At 43.6% G+C, this 24,424-nt stretch overlaps 3 protein-coding genes across 8 annotated transcripts in view; all 3 read right to left on the bottom strand.

Annotated features, from left to right (window-relative positions):
* Window positions 1–498: 498 nt before the first annotated feature.
* On the bottom strand, window positions 499–1,858 carry LOC138985579 (P2Y purinoceptor 6-like). Its single transcript, XM_070362502.1, has 3 exons — window positions 1,788–1,858; window positions 1,145–1,509; window positions 499–1,109 (listed from the first exon to the last, which is right to left on the bottom strand). Exons 1-3 carry the CDS (start codon window positions 1,856–1,858, stop codon window positions 499–501), a joined length of 1,047 nt encoding a protein of 348 aa, XP_070218603.1.
* TMEM35B (transmembrane protein 35B) lies at window positions 1,502–8,864 on the bottom strand. Of its 3 annotated transcripts, XR_011463756.1 has the most exons (4): window positions 8,709–8,864; window positions 7,073–7,253; window positions 3,564–6,118; window positions 1,502–2,310 (listed from the first exon to the last, which is right to left on the bottom strand). XR_011463756.1 is itself a non-coding variant. In XM_005892634.3 (3 exons), exons 1-3 carry the CDS (start codon window positions 8,814–8,816, stop codon window positions 6,021–6,023), a joined length of 387 nt encoding a protein of 128 aa, XP_005892696.2. In that variant the 5' UTR covers window positions 8,817–8,864; the 3' UTR covers window positions 1,502–6,020. The 3 variants fall into 3 exon arrangements, 2 of the variants coding, with proteins under 2 accessions (XP_005892696.2, XP_070224575.1); XM_005892634.3 differs by having other exon boundaries at window positions 1,502–6,118; XM_070368474.1 differs by having other exon boundaries at window positions 1,502–6,118; window positions 7,103–7,253.
* Window positions 8,865–10,350: 1,486 nt separating this feature from the next.
* Window positions 10,351–24,424, bottom strand: part of ZMYM6 (zinc finger MYM-type containing 6) — a 43,827-nt gene continuing 29,753 nt past the window's right edge. For all 4 annotated transcript variants that reach the window (XM_070368469.1, XM_070368470.1, XM_070368471.1 and 1 more), the window contains 2 exons: window positions 14,192–14,336; window positions 10,351–12,304 (listed from right to left, as the gene is read on the bottom strand). In XM_070368469.1, coding sequence (XP_070224570.1) covers window positions 10,473–12,304; window positions 14,192–14,336 — 1,977 coding nt within the window. In that variant the 3' untranslated portion in view covers window positions 10,351–10,472. The remainder of the gene's footprint in view (window positions 12,305–14,191; window positions 14,337–24,424) is intronic.

Below are 24,424 nucleotides of genomic sequence, written 5' to 3'. Positions count from 1 at the left end.
ATCAAGAAAACTTCCACCTTTGAGGAGGTGATAATGAAAAGGAATTAATGAAGGAGACCGAGGGACAGCATTCCTGGCAATCAATTCCAAAGGCCTTGAAGGGCAGGAAACTGGTCTGTTCCAGGGACTGATAATGTGACTCAACCCACGGGGACGGGCAGACGTGGTAGAGAAGAGGGAAGATGCAGATGAGAGGATGCGGAGAGTGAAGCTGGAGCCAGTCAGGCCTTGGAGGACCTTTTAAGGACTTTGGGGTTTATCCCAAGAGATTTTAAAAACAATGGCATACTATGCGTATCCAAACAATGGTAAAGTCTAGGGAACTTTCGGCTTACAAAGTTTTCCCCCTTTTGGCAGAGCCTGGAGGTCTACAGTTACAGGCGGCTAGTCTGTGGCTGTGTCAGAATTGGAATCCACGTCCTTGCAAAGAGCTTCCACCACCCAGGACTCGGCTGGGAGGGTGGCAAGGGTGAAGCAGGCAGTGGGCCAGGGACCCTTCTAGGAAGAGGCCAAGGAGGCCGAGTGCGCCCCAGATGCCCCCACCCCCAGACGGCAGCTCAGCGCCCAGCAGTCCTGGCGGAAGCGGCGCACCGAAAAGCAGTAGATGAGAGGGTCCAGGCAGCTGTTGAGACTCAGCAACGCCAGGCTGAGGGTGTGCAGGACGTCGAGCGTGGAGGTGGCCCGGCATCCGCCGCCTTCGCGGCTCGCGGCGACCTCCTGCCCCGTTACCCAGGGCGCCAGCAGCAGGTGGTAGGGCGCCAGGCAGAGGGCGAAGACCAGCAGGAGCCCCAACACCATCGTCCTGGCCGCGCGCCGGTGCGCACCGGCGCGGGCTGGGCCCGGGCCCGAGGGCGCGGCGAGCGCCCGCGCCAGGCTCACGTAGGCCGCGAGCACCAGCAGGAAGGCGGCGGTGAAGAAGGCCACGGTGGTGTAGGCCAGGCCGGGCGCGCGCCAGCCGCGCTCCAGGCAGCGAGGCGCCGCCCGGCCCGGGCTCAGCGCGCGGGCGGGCGGCCAGCGGTGCGGCGCGCAGGCCAGGCCTGCCAGCCAGGCGGCGGCGCGCGCCGCGCGCGGGCCGGGCCGCGGCGGCGGAGGGCCGAGCGGGCGGCCGCCTTGGGCCCGGGCCGGTGCACGGAGCTGCAGCGGCACACGCTGATGAGCGCCGCGAAGGCCACGGCCGCGTAGGTGGACACATAGTAGGCGGCCCCGGCTGCGCGGCAGGCGGCCTCCGGGAAGGGCCAGTGGGCCGGGCCCAGGTAGTAGGTGAGCCACAGCGGCAGCGTGAGCGTGAAGAGCACGTCGGCCAGGGCCAGGTTGAGCAGGTAGAGACGAAGGGCCTGGCCCAGGCGCCTGCCGCTGCGGACGAACACCGCCAGGGCCGCCACATTGGCTGGCAGCCCCAGGCCCAGCGCCAAGGCATAGGCCGCAGGCACCACAATGAAGCGAGCAGGGTCGTCCCAGGGTCTGCAGCCGCCAACACCCAGGTCCCCCACGCTCCTGTTCATCTCGGACCTTGTATAGCAAGAGGAAGAGAGGTCATTGTGGAAGCCAGCCGCACAAGAAGCCCTCCACCCCGCCTTTCCTCGCCAGACCCCAGTCCTCTCTTCCAAAATCCGTGGTGGGAGGAGACCAGAAGCCGGGAAGCCCCTGTGAGGGGCTGAGGAATTAGTTCCGCCGGTGCCCGCTGGAGGTGGAGCAGAGGGGACTACAGAGTTAGTAGAATGAGCTTGGTGAAAGATGTGGGAAATGAGGGCGGGTCAGGAATCCCAGACAGCTTGGAAATTTTTCACCTTGGCGACTGGGAAGGTGGAAGTGCCCCCTTATAGGTGGAGTAGGGCTCCACTTCGTGGGGCACCGGCATGTGCATCAAGCCCCAGCAAGGCTGAGCCAACAGGAAGTCAGAGAAACCAGGGTGGAATACAGACTCCTTCCCCGAAAAAGCCCAAGCCTCCAGCTCCAGTGCCATCCAGGTCAGTAGGGGAGAGGCATGGATGGAGTTACGGCCGTAGGATGCAGTGACCCAGGCGACAGGCCCCTGCACAGTGACCTTGGACTTACCTTGGTGAATGTCCTCTCTGGGGCTTGCCTGGAGCACCTTGGGCAGGGCTGAAAAGCTTTCACATCTCAGGCTTTCCAGCCTGTTTCCTTCCCCCTCGTCTTTTGACCACAAAGAAGTCCAGGGTCTGATTTGGAACTTTGGACAGCAAAGCAAAAGAGCACAGGCCCAGAAATCAGGCAGATTCTAGATACACATATTTATCTGCCATGTGACCTTGGGCAAATTACTCAGCTTCACGGAGCCTGTCTTCTCTGCTGTAAAATGGAGATTAAAATACCTACCTCACAGGGTTGTTCGGAGGATTATGAGAAAACATAAGTAAAACTCTGAGCACTGGCTGACACTGGGGAGATACTTCATAACCATTAGCTCCCTTCCCCTCTAGGCAGCACACAGATAAATGTGTGCACTCACACAGGCACACACACAGTGTTAGAGACAGACACCTCAGTCAAACAGCACAAAGACATCTGGGCGTACTGCCCCTCTCTCCAAGGGGGGATACGGGCACAAGCCCATGTCCTGTTCCTATTTTTGGCACACATACCCTAGGATATCCCAAAACTTGGTTCCTCCAATACCAAAATTTGTACTTCTGCCTTTGAGCTTTGCAGGCTCATCCTTTCTGGGATCCTGAATGAGTCTATTCCTTTCTCCCCCTCTCTCTAGGCTCTGTCCACCAAGTCTCTGTCCCTCCATTTCCCCACTCTGAACGTCTCCCTGCCATCCCACCAGATCACTCCTACCTCTTGCTGCTCTGGCTGCTACAGCTCTCTCTGGGGCCCGGGGTCTAAGGAGCTGAGACAGAGCAGAATCCACTCCCACCCACACATCCTAGACCCTCCCATCAACCAACTAATCCTGGACAGGACATGAAGAATGGGAGCAACAGCTGGAGGGGCGGGGTCCACCTGTGGCAGCTATGAGTGGGGTGTGTGGGATGCGGCCAGAGCCCCAAAGGAAAGGAGTATGCAAGGCCTGGGGGCACAGGGAGGGAGATAAAACCGTATAAGGAAGGCCTTGCTGCTGAATGTCATTCTGCTGACCTGACCAATGCTTTGGCTGTGGTTTGGGGAGGAGGGTGCCATTTCCTAAGGCCTGGCTTCTCCTCCAACTGAGGCAGCATTGCTAAAGCTGAAGATACTCCTGCTGCTGTCAATCCCAACTACTCCTCCATACCAGCTGGCCAGCCTACTTCTCCAGCACCCAGCCTTTCCTGCAGCTGCTGGTTGGGCCCTAGAGTCAAGGGCCTTGTAGCTTCTAATCAGCTTACAGGCCAGGCCTTGGTAAACAGGAGCCTTCAATCTAATGCCAGCTGTGAGAGATTTTACTCAAAGTCCCGGCTGGAGACAGGCTGGCTGTGGAATCCTGGAAGGGGTGGAGATGGGAAGAGGCCGGGCTCCTAGGGTGTCCAGGCTCTACTTTCAAGAGTCAAAATATCCATGCAGAGGGGCAATTCTGGGAAGCAATGCAGATTTAATTACGTTGGACTGATCATCCCATTTACCTTAAAGTTGAAGAGCAGGGGTACCACGCCTGCCCACTTCTGACTTTGGCAGCTGGTGCGGTGGGAAGTGTTGGGTTCTGGAGTCAATCAAGCCTTAATTCTAGTCTCAGCACTGACACGTGGGCACTTAAGCTTTCTGAATCCACTTTCCCATCTGTAGAACTGCTATTTAATAACAGCATTTACTGAGCACTTATTATGTGCAGGCACTATTGTAAGCACTTTAACTCACTAAGTCTTCACAGCAACTCTATAAAAATCTTTGCCATTATTATCCATATTAAGTGGTAAGAGGCACTACCTACTCTCTCCCTTCTCTTGCTGACCACTTGACCAGTGTGGGTAAATCTTAACTAGTCTAAGTCCATCATGGGAATTCCATTCCCCATGCCAGTGATTGGTGTAAGAATGGAAATATGACATAATTCTGCAGAGTGGGATATGAGGGAAACCTAGGGGTCTTCTAAAAGAGCTTTCCTCTCTCTTTTCATCATGGTATATTATATGCAAATGTGTTGTCTGGAGCTGCTGCAGCTATTTTATAACCCTGATGTCAGTAGTCAATAAATTGAAAGAAGCAGAGGACAAAGTTGAAAGAATATCAGTCTGGTGTCATCGTAAAAAGCAGCCAAAATATGCAACATTGAAACTGAAGCTATGTTATCTCTAGACCTCCCATAACAGAAAAAGTTTCCTTATTGTTTTGACACTCTGTATATGTAGAGGGTTTCCCAGATGGCTCAGCAGGTGAAGAAACTGCCTGCAATGTAGGAGACACAAGTGTGATCCCCAAGTTGGGAAGATCCGCCAGAGAAGGAAATGGCAACCCACTCCAGTGTTCTTGCCTGGAGAATTCCATGGACAGAGGAGCCTTGCAGGCTACAGTCCTTGGGGTCACAAAGAGTCAAACAGGACTGAGCAGCACCAGCATACGTAGTATGCATATATATACACATACACACACACCTACTATAGATAGATTGCATCACTGTGTTTTCAGACACCAGACCTAAGAGTGCCAGTTTGCCTGAGGTTCCCAGCTTGTCAGTGTCAGAGCAGAAATTACCGTTCTATAGTGAAGATGAAATGGAGTAATATACACTTCTTTTCTTTTACTTTTACTTCTTTTACTTCTGTGGGCTAGCAAAAGCCACTGTCCCTACCCCCAAAAGCAAGCTGTAGGCTGTGGCTAGAGTATTTGTATAAATAAATGAACTTTTTTCTTCATTATTTTCCTTGATAGGAAGCACATCATTTCCCTACCTAGGTGAAGGCGGTTGGGGATATGACAGTAGGCACCTTAACATGGTCACTGGCCTTTGAGAACTGTCTTACACGCCCGCTTCTGACTCCCTAGGGCTTCTGCGATTCATCCCCGGTTTCCGGCACTGCTTTAACACACTGCTTTAACAACACCTTTTGGAGTTGGCTGTCCCCTGCCTCTACATAGATGTCCAAGGAGCACTGCACTGAGTGCCCTGGCGGTTTCAGATCCTGTAAAATGATGACTCAATGCCCATTTTTGTTAGCTTTGTGACTCTAAAGTGCATGAGATAAAAAGGAATGGGAGGGATTATCTCATGTGGCTCAGCAGGCAAAAGCAAGTATTCTTAATATTCTGCCATACTCAGTGTGTAAATTCTAAGCTTATAATAAAATCTTAAAAACACGCATGCCTTTTGAATCAGCACCCTCGCTTCAAAGGAAAGAAAATAAGTATGTAGAGGTGATTCACTGTGAGGTTTACAATAGCTAAAAAAATCGGGAACAATCCAAATGTTCCTAGTGGGGGCCTTTATAAATACATCACACTGCAGCCTTACAATGGAATACTACGCAGCCATTAACGTCAATGAGATAAAACAGACGTGGAATGGTGATCACACTGCACCCTTACAATGGAATACTACGCAACCATTAACATCAATGAGATAAAATAGACATGGAATGGTGTTAGTTAGTGTGTTAGGTTTAGAAAGCAAGGAAAATAAAGTAGTACATATAGTCTCATTTTCATTAAAAATATATCCGAATAAAGACACATGAAAAAGTTGGGAGGTACAGTTATACAAAGGAATTGAAAGTATCAATAGTTATTTGGGGGCATTAAAAGTTTGGGTCATTTAAATTTACTTTCACATGACATGAGGAACGCTAAGAGTATGTAACATGGACTCTTCAAAAAAAAGAGCAGTAAAGTGTCCAAGAGAAAGCAGGGCCAGGTAGACCACATGTCTACTTCAGAAAGCAGAGCCAGGTAGACCAGATGTCTACTTCAACACTGGCCACCCTTGACTGTATGGGTAACAAGGTGACATTCTGTGTTCCACCATGTTTCTGCTTTGACAGTGATATGGCCTGAAGGGACAAGAGATACTCTACTCCCAGGATTCCTTGAATGGACTTGGAGACTTCTTCCTAGTGGGTCTGGACATCTTTTCTGGTTTGGACTTAGAGCTAGCAGATATCCAGCAGCAGCAGGAGCCCCAGGCAGACGATGGCTGGGACGCAGGTGTTCAGTGACTCTTTTAGAGACACCAAAGTGAAGATAGCCCCTAGAATGGAAAATGAGGTTCCTGAGGCTCCCAGGGAATGCCTGGGAGATCCAGGAGATCAGAACCCTCCAGCCAAGGTTGACTCATTCGAGCTTAAGCCCTCTCTTGAACACCATCCCCCTCCCCACATACACACACCCTAAACTAGCTGCTCTCAACCCTCTGATCCCCCAGAAAAAGCAGAACCAGAAATCAGAAGTTTCTTAAACTAACACAGCCCCTCTCAGGTGGCAAGAAAGAAAACAGGAACAATCCAACCAAACAGGGCATGGAGTGAGTAGGTGGGCATTTTCTGAAGGATCAGATTGCTCCTGATCCTTCTCCTTTCTCAACCCCAGTGAAGGGAAGGGAAGGCCCAGGGACTGGTGGTGGATATGGTGGGGAAGAGCTCAAAATGGGGCAAGCTGCGGAGATGGAAAGAAAGCCTAGAAGAAGGGCAGGAGCGCCAGCAGCAAGGGTGACACAAAGCCAGGGGATACAGAAGAGCCTGAAGATGTCTGGCCTTTGAAGCAGCAGCTGTCTTTGTACACTGGCAGTTCCTGTGGGGAGAGCTACTGAAAGGGGGCCCTCCAGGAATCATCCGCCTTTGTGTTCAGGGGGCCCGGCTTTCTTGCTGTTCCACCTGCCAGACACATGAGTCTGGTGGCAGCTGCTACTTCCTCCCCTCATCTCAGGGTAGGGGGTGAAGAGAAAGGGGTAGGGGCTTTTAGGTTCCAATATATCCTTATGACAGAAATATCATGCAGCCAATAGAACTGCTGACAATTGTTATAGTGTAAGTTTTAAAAGCACCTATCCTAGTCTGAAGACCATGGAAACTGCAAGTGAGCAGAAAGTGCTTCTGGTTCCAGAGAAAAAAGCGTGGCAACAGTAAAGTGAGCAGTCAGATTTTTTCCTCCCGCAGAAGTCCCCATTTCACCAGCCCGGTTGCACACCCCTCCCCCACCCCCTTACCCATCATGAGCAGCGTCAAAATCAAGTTACTCATCTCTTGCAGCATCGGTGGGCCCAGGACCAGCAACAGCCCAGCCAGCAGTTCCAGCCAGCCCACAGCCACTTGGTAGCTCATGGGATCTGGCTGGTAGCCGAACACCTTCAGCGGAAACACCTCAGCGAACTGCACGAACAGGGCTTTCTAGAGGTGGCAGGGAAGGCCTGTCAGCCACAGTCACCAAGGATCCATTTCCCAGATGCTCCGCAGGGGCATTCTGTGCCAGCACCCTTAACTCCCCCAGCAAAGGAGCTACTATTCTAGGCCAGGGCCAGGGCTGACCTCAGCCAGCCTGGAAAGGAGAGGGCCTCCCTGAGGGGCCGAGCTTTGGCATCAGAAAACACTTTATGCTCCAAAAAGGGCTGGATGGTGGTACACAGATGGACGAACTTTCTCACCAGATTACAACCCAGCCCCAGATTCCAGGAAGAGAAGCTAGGCTTGGCCCCTCTCATCTAGTGCCAAGGCTTGGGAACTTCATGACTTCTCTTTCCTTCTGCCTGGCCTGGTTTCTCTTCAGGCTACTACGCAAGGGAGTATTTGGAGATGAGGAAGGGGATGGAAAGAGAGATTGTACTGTTCATTAAACAGGTTCTACTGAATATCATATGCTGGGACCTGGATCTCACTGCAGCAGACAGGAGGTTGAGGGGTTCAGAGTGACTCAACTCTCTGACTCAAACTCTGTCCTGAGCGACATGACTTCACCTGGACCCTTAGGGTGGCTTTTTCCTGCTCCCCAACCTCAGTTCTACCTCCCCTACTCAGGGCTCTAAGGAAGAAACTCTAAGCCGTCAGGCTCTGAGGATGTTTCCCCAAACAACCCACCCTAAGCCAGGCCAAACGGGGGCAGGGGCGGGGAGGTGGGAAGTACTTTGTCTAGAAAATCTGGCTGGTTTAAGGGGCTGGGTGGATTGGTGGGCAGAAAGACATGTCAGCATTCCCGAGTGGAACTAGACAGGAAGCCGAAGGGCGACTTCTAGGCCTCCCTCCTGGCCCCAGGAAGGATTCCGGATTCTAAGTTCAGTTCAGTTCAGCTGCTCAGTCGCCTCCGACTCTCTGCGACCCCACGGACGGCAGCACGCCAGGCTTCCCTAAGGTAGTTGAAGGTCTAAAGTTTGGGTCCTGCTTCCTGACTAGCTGTGTAAACTTTAGCAGAAACACTCCACCTTCAGGGCAAGTTTCCTATTTTGTCAAGGGGGGATTAGTTAAACCTCTGCCTCGAGAACTTTCCGAGAACTCAAGCAAACGAAGGAGGGCAGCAAGGGAGCTCGGTCCTACTCCCTCCCGCAAAGGGTCCCCGAGCATTCCTCTTCCGGCTCTAGATTTGCCTGGAAGGGGATACCCGATGGGAAGGGGATGGCAGAGAACTCGCAGGAACTCCCCAGGCCAGTGCCCACGTGTACCGGAGAGCTGGCCGCTCTCCCCCAGCGCTAGCTCCGTCTAGCCCGAAGGCAGGCGGGTCCGCGGGGCGCGGGTAGGCGGGGCGGGGGCCGGCTGGGCACCTGGGTAACGGCCGGGGTTGCAGCCCCCGCTGCCGCGCGGTCGATCCCCCCGCCCGAACGCCCGAACGCCCTCCGCCCACGCCGCGCCGCTCACCATCTGCTCCGACACCGGAGCCGAGATCTGCTCCGAGAGCTTGGCCGCCCCCGTGAGCGCGAAGAAGCTGCCCAGCAGCACGCGCAGAGCGGTGAGCGGGAGCGCCATGGCCGCGCAGGCATGCGGGCCGCGCCCGCCCCGGGGTGGGCGCCGCCGAAAACCCGCCCCCTGCCGCCCGGGCGTTGCCTCTCTCCCCGGGCGGCCGGAGGACCTCGCCTCCCAGCGGGGCTGCCTCCCTCCCTCGGCCCGGCACCGGCTGCCAGAAGAGGCACCGCAGGGGCAGGGCATCCCCATCTCACAGCTGGGGACACTGACGCCCGCTTGCTCTTAACTGACACTAAACAGTCCCTTCTGAATTCAGGGAAAGTTTCCCAGCCAATATGGACAGAGCAGAAGAATCAAACACGGGTATCTGGACGTGGCTTGCAAAAGAGCTCCATTTGGGTCAAAAAACGGTGGGGCAGGGAGTCGCTCTTGCCCCTGCCCCTGCCACGCTAGCTTGGCGATCGGAGCTGTCACCTAACCTCAGCGGGCCCCAGTGGTGTCCTCATCTGAAATGCGGATAGCGCAGTATCAGTCCTGAGATACAGCACAACGCCTGACACAAAGAATTATTTGTAAATTATTTGTGAAATTATTAGGAATAAATCAATTGCTAGTGATTATAAAATAAGCTGTTTCTTATCTTTGCCTGAAATATATTTTCGCTCTAATATCTCTCAGTTGAAATTCCAATGTGAAAGGTGTTTGAAAATTCAGCTATGTGCAGCGGTGGGTAGAGGCGTTTGCACTGAACAAAACCTTGCAGTCCACTCCTGGCCCATTTTCTTTTACCGAAATCTATCTAAACCTGGATGAGAAAACTATGACGAATGTAGAAAGTGCTTTTTTTTTTTTTTTTTCTAACTAACCCCCACCCCCAGCTAACAATGCTTGTTTACATTTTTTAGTATTTTAAAAAATTTAAGGTAGCTTTCATGACACTTGAAAATATATGAAATTCATATTACAGTGTTCATAAATAAGTAGTTTAATTGAACCACAGTTTGTGTATTGTCTACCACTCCATTTGTGATGCAACAAGAGAACTGAGTAGTTCCCACCATATTGCCTGCAAAACCTAACATATTCACGACCTGGCCTCTTACGAGAAAGGTTCGCTAAGCCAGGTCTAGAGAGCTGAGAGGCCCCTAACAGGGGTCTCAAATTCTCCTGCTGCTTCCATTTCCTGTTAGCCAAGCTGCTTGGATCTGGTCTTCTATCTACCCACAACCGGCTGGCTGAAGACTGAAATGTCCCATGTGTTTCTAAAGGCCAAGCAGTTTCAACATCCAAGTGTGTTAGCTATTACATTATAAACTGGGCCTTTTGCTGAGTCCCTTTGCTGTCCACCTGAAACTATCACAACACTGACAACACTGTTAACTGGCTATACCCCAACAAAAAATAAAAAGTTAAAAAAAAAAACACCAACCAAAAAAAACAAAAACAAACCGGGCCTTTCATTACCTACATCTTTGTCACTAATCCAAATGACTGATCCATCAATAAAATAGCTAAGTTCTCTACCTTGGACTATTAAAATTATATATAGTTATGTATAAATGTGTAATTATTAAATTCCTCAACAAAAAGAGAAGAATTATTAAAACACATATTTAATCACCGAGAACATATATCCACACTAGGAAATTATATTTTCAGATACTCATACAAAATTTAACACAAAATTATAGACTTTGATACTAAGGAATATGCAGATTACTATTCTTTCTCCTTTACCAATTTTTCTATCCTCGGAATTAAAGATGTGACAGCAAGTCGTAGTGCAGGGCCAGAAACCAACAGATTTCTTTGTTTTGACTCAGTCAAAGCTGAAAAGGTAGCATCACATAAATAAATAGTTGAAAAAGGTAATAAGAATCTCATCGCCTTTTCATGGAGTTCTGGGTAACTTGCCTTTGCGTTTATCCAAAACTGAGTTACAGACATTGATTTAAATACTGATTGTAACCTTAAATCTGATGATAATTGTGCTAATTTTTCTTCTTCCAAGTCCGTGAGATTACTCTTTTGGTGATTCGTAAAAGGATTAATTATCCACAGATTTCCTGAACGCACGTCGTCTTCTGGTGGATAACAATCATTGAGCATTTGAGAAAGTCCTTCCAGGTGCTCTAATATAACGCCTGCCATACTGCTCATATTTAAGCCTGATGAGCTGGAGAAGTCGGAAAATGAAGGGAACATGTCATAATCATTCTCTTGTGTGCGCTTCAACCACGTTTTTAACTTTTTCTTAAGCATATCGATTTTATTATACAAATTGAAGAGTGTAGTCATAGTTCCTTGGAGACTTAAATTTAATCCATTTATAAGTGAAAAAACATCTGATAAATAGGCCACCTTTGCAACCCATTCCTCATCAAAAAAATACTTGGCCAAATCTGAATGCTTCTGATTTAAAAATATTTCAATTTCATGTCGTAATTCAAATAATCTTGTTAAAATTCTTCCTCTTGATATCCAACGCATTTCAGCATGAAGTGGTAAATTCACATGCTCAGACCCCATCTCTTCACACAAAATTGTCAACATTCTTGAATTCAACGCATTGCTCTTTATAAAGCTTAAAATTTGTGCTGACTGCAAAAGAATTTCATGTAAGCATGGAGACAACTTTGCTGCTGCTAAATGTTCACGGTGAATAAAACAATGTGTAAATGCCACCGTATTCGTGGCAACTTCTTGAATTTTTGCCCTTAAACCAGAACACCTACCAGTCATGCTTGCCGCCCCATCTGTACAGAGACCAACACAATGCTTCCAATTCAGAGATTTACTGTCAATATATTTATTTATTAGTTCAAATATTTCAAAACCCGTCATTTGGGAAGGTATTTCAATGCAACATAATAATTCTTCTTTTATATCACTACAACCATAATCAATGAAACGAATATAGCACAAAAGAAGGGTGGTATTTGAGATTTCTGATGATTCATCTATCTGAAGGGCAAACCACTTTGACTCTCTGACTTTTTGTATCAGCTGATCTTCAATGTCTGCAGATAGTTCATCAATCCTGTGTCCAATTGTATTATTAGAAAGAGGAATGGTTTTCATCTTGTCTCCAGCACTGGAACCCAAAACTTCTGAACACATTTCTACTAAATATGGTTTAATTAATTCTTCAGCAATGGAAAATGGCTTTTTGCTGGCAGCAATTTGGAAAGCAATTAAATAAGAAGCTTTAACAAGTGACTTTTCAACTAGTAAACACTTTTTTAAAGCACTGTTTTGACATTCCATTTCAAGAGATTTTTCTTCAAAAAAATCTACTGGTTTGTTTTCTAATTCTGAATGCTTTGTCTTCAAATGATGAGAAAGATTTGCTGGCTTCATGTTTTCACTGGATAAAATTTCTCCACAGATGACACACTGTGGCCTCGGTGAACTTTCTTTTGATCCCGGACAGATAATAAAACCAACTTTTAAATATTCCGCATCGTAAGTCTGGAAAAAACCTATTCTTTTTTTCTTTGCAGGTGGAGAATCAAGTTCTGCATCATTTTTCTCATTAGGCATAGATAAATCTGAATGAAATATTTGAATCAGTTATTTTCAAGAATAAGCAATTTATGTTTATCCCCCAAGCATTTAAAATTTACATTGTTACTATTTATATTTGTCAAGAGCATATATTAATTAAGGTTTAAACACAAACCATAATACTTCCATGATGCCATTTTTAATTCAGCTTTTAGCTGAATTTCTGTTTGTTCAAAGGTTGGTCCCTGACAATAAGTATTAATAAAGCCGAGGGCAGTCGTTCATGTCCTAGCAATGCCATGCATTCAATACATGAGTGGAATTAGGGCTGATGTCTGTAGAACACACCAAGTTAAAAATAAACTATTTTACTTTTTAAAAGATGTGGGGACGGGAGTAAAAGGAGAAAAAAAATGTTGAAAAAAGTTAATATTGAGTGAATCTAGATGAAGGGTATATTCATTGTGTATATTCATATATTCTTCCAAGGGTGTTCATTGTGCTGTATTTTCAATCTCAAAATTTGGAATTTTTCAGAATTAAAGTTGAGGGGGAAAGGGGTTTCATACCCAGTGTCAAAGTGCAGAGAAATGGATGCTATCAAACATTGCTGGCTGGAGCATAAATTGATATAACTTTTCAGGAGGGTAATTCTGCAATAACACATCAAAATCTATGCCTTAACAATCTATGACAGCTTTTGAATCAGTAATCCCACTACTTAGGATTTAGCCTAAGGATATAATTATACAAGTGGAGAAAGATCTGTTTATACACCCTTAACTCAATACTGTTTATAACACTAAAAAACCAGTAGCAATCTAAATGTTCAACCTAAGGAGGATGGATACACGTTATATACATATCCGTATGTTATATACATTGGGATCTGTGCATCCATTAAGAATCGCAATATATATTTAAATTTATGTTGATATGAAATGTTTTCATGCAATGTCAAGTAAAAAAGTAGTTTACAACAGTATATAGAAAACATCCTAATAGAATCTAGACATTCAAAAAATGTAATAAGCACACACATACCCACATATGTAGCTGTCCACAGATCCCTTACTACCTTCCATATGTGGATGTGTATTTAATATAAAATACAGGTAAACAAAGAGTGTATCATTTTAACAGGAATATAAAACAAATTAGATTTACTGAGGAAGGAAAACAATTCTCCTTGACTCCTACCAAAAGAAAGACATCCTACATAAAAACTCATGGTTAGTTGTTGACAGAATAAGCTTTTAAATATAGTATATTCTGTGAAGTAAAATTATCATTAAAAAGAAATAGCAAAAAAAGTTTTCAGCAGTATATTTATGACTGAGTACTTTTGCTGTCCACCTGAAATTATCACAATATTGTTAATTGGTTATAAACTCCAATATAAAATAAAAAGTTAAAATAAATGTTTTAGGCAGAATAGGCTATAAAAATACCTGAAAATATAAGGGTAGTGGGATTAAAAGCAGTTAACATGGATTGGGGCAAGAGTATACAACATTTTCAAATAATTTTCCTGATCACCAATACCTCACACATATAGTTATACTTTTAGTAAATTAATTCAGTGTTTAAAAAAGAACCAAGGTTAATCCACTAAAGCTTGTAACTAAATTTGTATTTAGTAATTATAACAGCCTGTCAGTACATCTCAAGAGCAATGCACATGTACAGGAGATGCTTGTTCAGAAGATATTGTCCACATAACGCTTTGGTACATATGGATTCAATTTAGTAGTTATTAGTGTTAATGACAATAAATACAAAAGGAATAAATCAGACGTTCAAAGTAAGTGATCCAAGAACTAATGTTTTCACATTTAAGAAACTCCCCATGACTCTTCTTTGTTAAAAAATCAAAACAAGCACACAAAACAGAGAACACACTTACTAAGTGTGGAAAGCACAACACGTACCTGTCTGACACTCCTTGTGTTGTGTATGTGGTTTGCAAGAGGTAGCCTTGGTCTGTGTGACAGGTTTGCACAATAACGCTTTGTTCTTTAAAAGTTTTGAAGACTGGGAAGACAGAAGTTTCATGGCATCTGTCTGCACACTTCCCTAGTTAAAAACAAATTCAGAAACCAAAGACAGATTTTTTTTTTTTTTAGTATCTTCTCACTGACTATAATTGCTATTGATCGAAAGGTGATACATATAAAAAGAAATATAATTCTCTGAAAGAGTGGTACAATAAAATTGCTTTGGAAAATATATACTAATTACTAATTCTTCAATCAGTATCAGTACCATTTATTGATTTTTAAAAGTACTCTGCCTACAGTAAGTACAACGAAAACAATCTGCAGATTAGGACAACTGGATATTCAGAAAAACTGGATCAAACTTCAGACCATATGCAAAAAAATACTTCATATGGATTAAAGACCTCAACACAAAAAAAATAAAACTTTAAAATTAATGGAGAATTTTCAAATAACCAGAACTCAGAGAAAATACTGTTCATCTAAGAAGGCCTTCTCATCTCTCCTTGCTGTTCTCGGGAACTCTGCATTCAATATATCTTTCCCTTTCTCCCTTGCCTTCTTTCTCCTTTCCCTTTCTTCTGTGCCTGGTTCAAAATTGGGAAAGGAGTATGACAAGGCTGATTTAACTTAAAAGAACATAGGGCTTCCCAGGTGGCATTAGCAGTAAAGAACCCGCCTGCCAATGCAGGAGAAATAAGAGATCCAGGCTCAATCCCTGGGTCAGGAAGATCCCTGGAGGAGGGCATGGTAACCCACTCCATTATCCTTGCCTGGAGGGTCCCATGGACAGAGGAGCCTGGTGGGCTACAGTCCATAGGGTCCAAAAGAGTTGGACATGACTGAGTGACGTGGCGGGCATGCATACAGAGTACATCATGCCGAATGCCAGGCTGGATCGATCACAAGCTGGAATCAAGACTGCCTGGAGAAATATCAACAACCTCAGAGATGCAGATGATACTAGATGGTAGAAAGTGAAGAGGAACCAAAGAGCCTCTTGATAAGGGTGAAAGAGCAAAGTGAAAAAGCTGGCATAAAATTCAACATTCAAAAAACTAAAGATCATTGCATCTGGTTCCATGACTTCATGGGAAACAGAGGGGGAAAGAGTGGAAACAGTGGCAGATTTTATTTTCATGGGCTCCAAAGTCACTGCAGATGGTGACTGCAGCCACGAAATTAAAAGACACTTGCTCCTTGGAAGAAAAGCTAGGGCAAACCTAGACAGTGTATTAAAAAGCAGAGATACCACTTTGCCAACAAAGGTCCGTATAGTCAAAGCTATGGTTTTTCCAGTAGTCATGTACAGACATTAGAGTTGGACCATAAAGAATGCTGAGCGCCAAAGAATTGATGCTTTTGAATTATGATGCTGGAGAAGACTCTTGAGAGTCCCTTGGACAGCAAGGAGTTCAAACCAGTCAATCCTAAAGCACAGTCCTGAACATTCATTGGAAGGACTGATGCTCAAGCTGAAGCTCCAATACTTCGTCCATCTGATAAGAGCGGACTCACTGGAAAAGACCCTAATGCTGGGAAAGACTGAAGGCAAAAGGAGAAGAGAGCAGCAGAGGATGAGACGGTCAGCTAGCATCACCGACTCAATGAACGTGGATCTGAGCAAACTCCAGGAGATAGTGAAGGACAGGCGAGCCTGATATGCTGCAGTCCAGGGGATCGCAGAGTCAGACAGGACTTAGCGACTGAACAACAACAACAGAGAAAGTATTCTTAAATAAAACATGAAAGACTACAAGCAGAAAAGGCTGATACAATTGACTACCTTGAAATTTTAAACTTTTGCAAACAATGGCCTTTAAAGTTAAAGGACAAACAACAGAATGGGCGAATGTATTTAAAACATGTTCTTTCATTCAGTAAACATTTACTGAATGTTTACTACAAGCCAGGCACTGTTCTCAGCCCTGGAAGGTCTTCAATTTAAAAACAAAAGCCAGAAAATTAGGATTGTATTTTAAGAGTGATGGGAAACCACCAATGGTACACAGCAGTCCCTCCTCGTCTGCAGTTCTGCTTCCTTGGTTTCAGTTACCCATGGTCAACTGCAGTCTGAAAATACAGTATTAAATGGAAAACTCCAGAAATACACAATTCACAAGTTTACGTTACGGAACTGTGCACCATTCTGGGGAGCACGATAAAATCTCCTGCTGTCCCGTTCTGTCCTGAAGAGGAAGTGAACCATTCCTTTGTCCGGCATATCCTGCCCATTAGTCATTTCGTAGCCCTGGTGGTTCAGACAGTAAAGAATCTGTCTGCAACGCAGAAGACCTGGGTTTGAACCCTGGGCTGGGAAGAGTCCCTGGAGAAGGGAGTGGCTACCCACTCGAGTATTCTTGCCTGGAGAATCCATGAACAGAGGAACCTGGCAGGCTACAGTCCATGGGATCTCATAGTCAGACATGACTGAAGCAATTAACACTTCCACTATTTTTTCCACTTTCAGCCATCAAGGATGTCAAACGATTGCCGTGGTATCACAGTGCTTGTGGTCAAGTAACTATTACTGTATTTAGGTTCCCAGATAGCTCAGTGGGTAAAGAATCTGCCTACAATGCAGGAGACACAAGAGACGCAGGTTCAATCCCTGGGTCAGGAAGATCCTCTGGAGAAGGCCATGGCAACCCACTTCCAGTCTTGCCTGGAGAATCCTGTGGACAGAGGAGCCTGGTGGGCTACAGTCCATGGGGTCACAGTCAGACATGACTGAAGTGACTGAGCACAGCACAGCATAACTCTTATTGTATTTGATAATGGCATCCCAAAACACAAGAGCAGCAATTCAGATACGCCAAAGAGAAGTCCTAAAGTACATCCTTCAAGTGCAAAGGGAAAAGCGTAACACTTCATCACAACGCCTACACACTTCACCTCAATCATCTCACATCATCCAACAATGATGATACAGTACAGTAAGGTACTTTGAGACAGAGATCACATTCATGTAACTTTCATGATAGTATACTGTTATACCTGTTCTGTTATTGCTATGGTTGTTAATCTCTTACTCTGCCTAAGTTATAAACTAAACTTTATCATAGATGTGTATATATAGGAAAAAAATTAGTGTATATATTGGGTTTGGTACTGTCCATAGTTTCAGGCATCCACTGAGGGTTTTGCAACATATTCCCCACAGATAAGGGGAAGACTGTTATTTAAACTTACTTTTTAAATAGATGTTGAAAGAAAATAAAGTGAAGTTGCTCAGTCGTGTCCAACTCTTTGTGACCCCATGGACTGTAACCTACCAGGCTCCACTGTCCATGGGATTTTCCAGGCAAGAGTACTAGAGTGGGTTGCCATTTCCTTCTCCAGGGGATCTTCCCAACCCAGGGATTAAACATGGGTCTCCGGCATTGCAGGCAGGCACTTTACTGTCTGAGCCACCAGGGAAAGCCACAATAGATGTTAGATGCAATAATTTTGAATGATGTAGTCATTCATAAAGTATATGCGTGAAAAGTAAGTTTTCTACAACTGTGTGCCATGTATCCAAACTCAGTCTTGAACACAGTGTTCTCAGTCTCTTATACATCCTTCTAGAGATGGGCTATATAATTAAGTTGCTTCTGATTACACATGATGTTGTTGTTCAGTTGCTCAGTCGTGTCCAACTCTTTGTGACGCCATGAACTGCAGCAAGCCAGGCTCGCCTGTCCTTCACTATCTCCTGGAGTTTGCTCAAACTCATGACCATTGAATTAATGATGCTATCCAACATCTCATCCTCTGCTGCCACCTTCTCCTGCCCTCAATTTTTCCCAGCATCAGGGTCTTTTCCAATGAGTAGGCTCTTCATATCAGGCTCTATCATATCGGGTAGGCATATCATATCATATCAAAGTATTGAAGTTTCAGCTTCAACATCAGTCCTTCCAATGAATATTCAGGGTTGATTTCCTTTAGGACTGACTTGCTGTCCAAGGGACTCTCAAGAGTCTTCTCCAGCACCACAGTTCAAAAGCATCAATTCTTCAGCACTCAGCCTTTACACATGGTAGCATATTATTAGCAAGGTCAGCACCTTGCTTTGCCACTTAGCTAACCATCTTGGAAGTATTTTCATATAACTTTATACAAAGCTGCCTGTTAACACTTTTATACACTGAATGCACTATATGTAATTTGAAAAGTCCCTGCTGCTGAACATTAAATGTTACAAATCTTTTGCTACCATAAACAAATAAATATCCTTACATACAAATTGATTCTGCATGTGCTAGTATATCTATAGACTAAGGTCTTTTCTCTTTTCCTGCAAAGCCTTTACTGTCTCCATTTGGCCCATGGCTTGGGAGAGGGCTCCTGGGTCATTAAAAAGCTGCCTAGTGGCTTTAGGAAGATGTTCAGGCAGAAGTCCTGACACCTGGGGGATGCACAGTGGCCCCTCAGAGGCAGCTGGGCCAGAGGCTCTGAGCCCTTCTGGAGTTGAGGCTGACCCCTCAAAGGGACACGTGCCGGCCCAACGGCAGCCAATCTGTCAGGTGGATGCCCAACTTCTTGCTGAGTTTCACCTCCTCATCTGTGAAGTGATTCTCCAGGACGTCACAGAGCCGGAGGCCTGCACAGGCAGAACCAGGGTATGAAGACCCAAAAGGGCTTGGTTCAGGTTCTTCTCCACGACCACAGCAGTGTCCACAGTGTCCAGGGTTCTACCTCACTCATCGTGGGACAGCTTCGGCCACCCTGGAGGAGGATGCAGCCACTGCACCAGGTTTGTATCTTCAAGAGACCAACTCTCAGGAGAAGTGGTCCACATTCTCCAGAGCCACAGTGCCATGGTGGAAATGGATGCTCAGAGAGCAGTACGTGTGGGAGGCCTGCAGATGCAGGTTGACCACGCATTTCATGCTGGCCTCCACCTTGGTGGAATAATTCTGATTAATCTGGGAGTTCTTGGTTGACTGGTGGTAATAAAGACAATGTTGGCTGGTCCTGCAGACAGTGGATAGCTGAGAAGATGGTTCTGAAGGTTAGGACTGGAAAAGAGGTTGGAGGGTGGTCAGAGGCTGCAAGAAGAGGCGTCCCTGGGTCTATTCCAGCTAGACCCTATTGAAACAAGAGACAGATCCGCAGGACTGCCAGGCGTGCTGACTAGAATAAGGTCGTGTAAGTGCTATTTGGTGGGTCAAAGTATATGAAAATCTGTATATTACAATGTAAAGGAGCCTGCCTGTTTCCCAATACTGTTAAACACCATCAAATGTTTTTTGCTGTTTCTCAATAAGTGAGAAATTATGTAATAGTAGTATGGTTAGATATTTTTCATGTTTAAGCATTATTTATTATATTTCCTCTTCTGTGAACTGTCTATTCATATCCTTTTCCTGGTTTTCCTTTATCTTTTAATTCTAGGCATGTTTTTTAATGGGCAGTATAATATGGGACAAACCCAAAAATTCAAATAGCAAATAATGAAAAAATAATTCTCCCTGTTAAAATTCTCTCCCAGTCTTTCAGTTCTCCTCAGAGGTAATCACTGCTGTCTCATTACTGGCTGCCTTCCAGAGGTATTCCATACAAACGTACAGGCACAAAACATATATAAGACTGCTTTGTGTCTGTACATAAAGAGCCACCACATTCTTTTTAACTGCATGATATTCCACTGCACGGGATACGGTATATTTAACTACAGTCTGAACAGAGCAGCTGTGTATGCGTGCAAGGGACTCCACTTGCCAGGCCATGTGACTAAGTGTGGGATTGGAGAGGATGCATTTCAGACTCTCTATCTAGGGCTATTTTTTTTTTTCTAATTTATACAATATCTCAGGATGAACTCACAACAGCCCTGATCACCGATGAAACCACCAAGATGTTTACAGGCTTTTCCTACTACAAACAATACTGCAACTGTTATCCTTGTACATCATTTCATACATGTGCAGAATAGATCTGAAGGGTAAATTCTTAAAATTGGAGCTCCTGGGTAAAAGAGTACTTACATTTTAAATTTTAACAGGTTTTACTAAGCTGCCCTCTGTAGCAGTTTTACCAACTGCTATTGGCATTTTTATCTTTGCCATCTGATAGAACTATAGTTCTAAATAGCATTTCTCTAATCTTGAAGCTGAATTATGTTTGTGTATGTTTAAGAACTATTTTTATTTCCAAGTCTGTAAAATTATGGATCATACTCTTACCCATGTTCCTAATGGGTGTTGGGTCTTCTGACTGACTCACAGAAACTCTTTACATATGGGAAAAAATAGCCTTCTACAACATAAATTGCAACTTCTTCATTTTTCTCATGTGTCTTGACTTTGAAATGTAGTTGAATTTTCCTCACAAATCTTTTATGGCTTTTGGGTTCTGCGACATATTTAGAGAGACTTTCCCTACTTCTGCATTAAAATTCTTTCCTATACTTTTTCCTAATACTTTCATTATTTTTTAAACTTGAAACCGTTCTCCATCTGGGCATCATTTTGGTTTAACTTAGGAGGTAGAAATCCTATGGTATTTTCTTCCATATGTCTACTCAGTTGTCACAACACTGTTTATTGAATAATCTAGATCTCTCCTAATGATGTAAACTGCCACCTTTATTATTTCTAAAGTCATGTGTATGTGTGTATATATATATACACATACATATATATATATATTTACATATATATTATATATATAATTTTATATAATTATATATATATATTTATGCATGCATGCATGCATGCTAAGTCACTTCAGTCGTGTCCAACTCTGTGCAACCCTATGGACAGCAGCCCCAGGCTCCTCTGTCCACAGGATTCTCTAGGCAAGAAAACTGGAGTGGGTTGCCATTTCCTTCTCAGATTTATATATAATATATATAACATTTCTATAATATTTATAATTATATATAATTTTAAAATAAATTTTATTAAATAAAAAATTATTAAATCTTTATATAAATATATTGTGTGTATTAGATATTAACAAATATAAATATATATTTTTTTATATATTTAGGTCTATTTCTGGACTTCTTTTCTATTGAACTGTCTATCCGTGGCTTCCTGTTGTTTCAACTATGTAGCTCTATAAAATCTATTGTATAAATGATTCACTTCACATCTAAAACTACCACAGCACTGTAAATCAACAATATGCTAATAAAATTTTTTAAACTTTTTTTTAAATTTGTAGTTATAATTTGGGGAACTAGCTCTTCCCCTTCTTTATTCTTCTTTTTCAGAATTTTGTTGAAAGTTTTTAAAGCATCAGAGTGACCATCTGATTTGTGTTTTAAAATGATCATTCTGGCAACACTGTGGAGGAAAAAAACTGAAAATGGCAAGAATGGAAGGAGAAAGACAAGCAGCAGGTCACCACAATAATACAGAAGAAAGATGGTGGTGGCTCAGACTAAGAAGATGGCACCAGCAGTAATAAGAAGTAAGGAACACTGCAGAGGAAGTGTGCAGGAAATAAAAGGACTCGGCTTTACCTGAGATGGCTATTCATCATCTAACAGTAGATGTCATGCAGACAGTTGGATGGATACGTGAACCTAGAGCTCAGACGTCAAGGCAAGAGAAGTAAGTCTAGTAATCAGCCACCATCCAGGTGGTTTAAAACCAGAGGACTGTATGAGTCCCCTATAAAGAAATGTGAAGACTGACAAAAGAAATAAGTATGATGACCTAGAAGTTGAAGGTATTTCAAGGAAGGAAAGAGAGATCAACTGTATCAAATGTTACTGAAAGCATGAGGAGAATGAGAACTGAAAACGGACCACTAGATTTGGCAAAATAAAGACTGATGGAGATCTTGACAAGAAATATTTCAGCAGAGTGGTACAAATAAAAGCCTGACTAGAGTGAGCTAAGGAAGGAAAACAGATTAAAAAAATGATGCAACAAGCAGAGGCCACCCTTAAAGGATTTTTTTCCAAAATGGAAAGCAGAAAAATGGGATAGTAACTGAAAGGCCATGGTATTAAAGAAGGATTTTTTTCAGGTAGGAAATAATACCACATGTTTTTGTGTTGATAAAAATGATGAGTAGAAAGGAAGACAAATCCAGAACATAGAAAGAAATCCATAAGAAAAAAGACAAATACAAAAATGGGGAATAATTAAAAACAGGAAATTCAAAGAAAAGTCAAATGTTCACAAACAGAAATATAAGCAAACTCACTAGTAATCAGTGACATACAAAATAAAACAATAAGATATTACTGAAGACTGGCAAAAAAAAAGTTTAAATCTGAAAACATAAAATGATACTAAGGCTGTAGGAAATGAGTACAAACAGAAACTGCCGGTGGAAATAAAAACTGGAACACTCACTCAACAGGGCGATTTGAAAACTAAAATGCAAATACACTTTGTCCTCAAAATTCCACTCTTCCATGTCTACACTAGACAAACACACCTGCACACATGCACGAGAAGACGTATACAAGAATGTTCATTCATTGAGCAGAAATTTTTGATAGTGAAGCAACATACGCTTATCAACAGGGCAATAGATAAATAAAATGTGGTATCTACATGCAATGTAGGAGATCAAACCAGTCAATCCTAAAGGAAATCAACCCTGAATATTCACTGGAAGAAATTTTGCTGAAGCTGAAGCTCCAATACTTTCACCACCTGATGCGAAGAGCCGACTCACTGGAAAAGACACTGATGCTGAGAAAGATTGAAGGCAAAAAGAGAAGCGGGCAGCAGAGGTTAGACAGCATCACTGAGTCAATGCACCTGCATTTGAGCAAACTCCGGGCGATAGTAGAGGAGAGAGGAGCCTGGCATGCTGTAGTTCATGGGGTGCAAAGAGTCAGACCACAACCCAGCAACAGAACAACAAAATATACAATATTATCAGCAGCAGTAGAAATGCACCAAATCTATTAAGAATCAGATGGATATTTTAAAAAATAAATTATTTTCCATGGATGTGTATATATGAACGTGAAAGATTAAAAGCAGTCTGAAAGGACACACACCGAATTCCTAACAGTAGCTGCCTCTAGGGGATGTGAAAAAGGACTGGGGGCAGTGATTCATTTTTTAAACAGGGAGGGTAAGAAAAGAAAAAACTGTGAGCAAATAAGCCAAATCTATCAATGGTTAATTATGGATGGAGGGAATACCGTAGAACACGGAGTTGGCAAAGCTTGGTTCATCAGCCCATCATTTGTGTTTTAAAGTTTTACTAGAACAGAGCCACTCACTCACTCAGGTATTGTCGATGGCTACTTCTGCACTACAGTGGCAGAAGTAAGGAGCTGGAACAGAGACTGCATGGCCTGCAAAGTCTAATTTACTCTCTAGACCTTTACAGAAGTTTGCTGACATTTGCAGGATGTTTTCTTCTTTGCACTTCCCAGTACCTCACCTTTCCCCCAAATTTAGGACCACTTAAATAACCTGAAGGAATCCAGGAAACAAAGAAAAAGATTCTAAAACAGTCCGGTTTTCTTTTTTTAAAATCATAAAAATACTACATTATTTATTATTATACCTTTTATAGACTAAACTGAAAATATTAACCAGAACTATTCTGTAACACAGTTTAAATGACTGGCTGAATTACAGAAGTACTCCTTATAGGGAAAACATATGTAGGGCAGTCACATTTAATATGAGAAATATGCTCCTGAATAATTCAAAACCAACATAATTTAAAACTAATTGTCCCATACACATAGAGGAAGGATGCATTATCACAGAATATAAACTTATAATATAGAATATTTTCATAATATATAACATAATACACAACAATACTTATTTCATAACAATACACATTAATTTAAGGCACAATACATTAATAATTCATTATATAATTAAGCAGTTTATAAAATTATTAATTCTATAACAGTGATTTATTAATCATGTAATTTTAAAATAATTTAAAGTACAATACATAATATACATATAAATATGAAATTAACTTAAAGACAGTTCATTAACTAATGTGGTATACTGCCTAAAAATAATTAACTAGTGTTATCATTATCCTCTTCCAACAATCTTAATAATGGGAGAGTTAAGAGATATCAAATTAAGTAGGATAAACTCTCTCTCCACATTATGGCGAAGGCTGGTCTGATTTCCTGGAAGACTTCTGCTAAAGAATGAAGCTAATGAATCTAACATGGTTTAGGTTTCTCTCTTTTTTTCCCCACTGAGGATTTCTTCATAT

The sequence above is a fragment of the Bos mutus genome, chromosome 3, assembly GCF_027580195.1.
Source record: "Bos mutus isolate GX-2022 chromosome 3, NWIPB_WYAK_1.1, whole genome shotgun sequence".
NCBI lineage: Eukaryota > Metazoa > Chordata > Mammalia > Artiodactyla > Bovidae > Bos > Bos mutus.
The sequence above is the reverse complement of the archived record's forward strand: the minus strand, read 5'-3'. Positions and strand labels throughout refer to the sequence as shown.

Excerpts from the sequence above, each read along its gene's own strand:
- TMEM35B (XM_005892634.3), bottom strand. The coding sequence starts at position 8,816 with ATGGCGCTCCCGCTCACCGCTCTGCGCGTGCTGCTGGGCAGCTTCTTC. Across the intron at positions 7,254-8,708 it reads CTCCGGTGTCGGAGCAGATG|AAAGCCCTGTTCGTGCAGTT; the intron begins GTGAGCGGCGCG and ends TGCCACCTCTAG. Across the intron at positions 6,119-7,072 it reads TTTGACGCTGCTCATGATGG|GGGCTATCTTCACTTTGGTG; the intron begins GTAAGGGGGTGG and ends TTTCCATTCTAG.
- LOC138985579 (XM_070362502.1), bottom strand. The coding sequence starts at position 1,858 with ATGCCGGTGCCCCACGAAGTGGAGCCCTACTCCACCTATAAGGGGGCA. Across the intron at positions 1,510-1,787 it reads CCACCTTCCCAGTCGCCAAG|GTCCGAGATGAACAGGAGCG; the intron begins GTGAAAAATTTC and ends TTGCTATACAAG. Across the intron at positions 1,110-1,144 it reads CGCGGCGCTCATCAGCGTGT|GCGGCCGCCCGCTCGGCCCT; the intron begins GCCGCTGCAGCT and ends CCCGGGCCCAAG.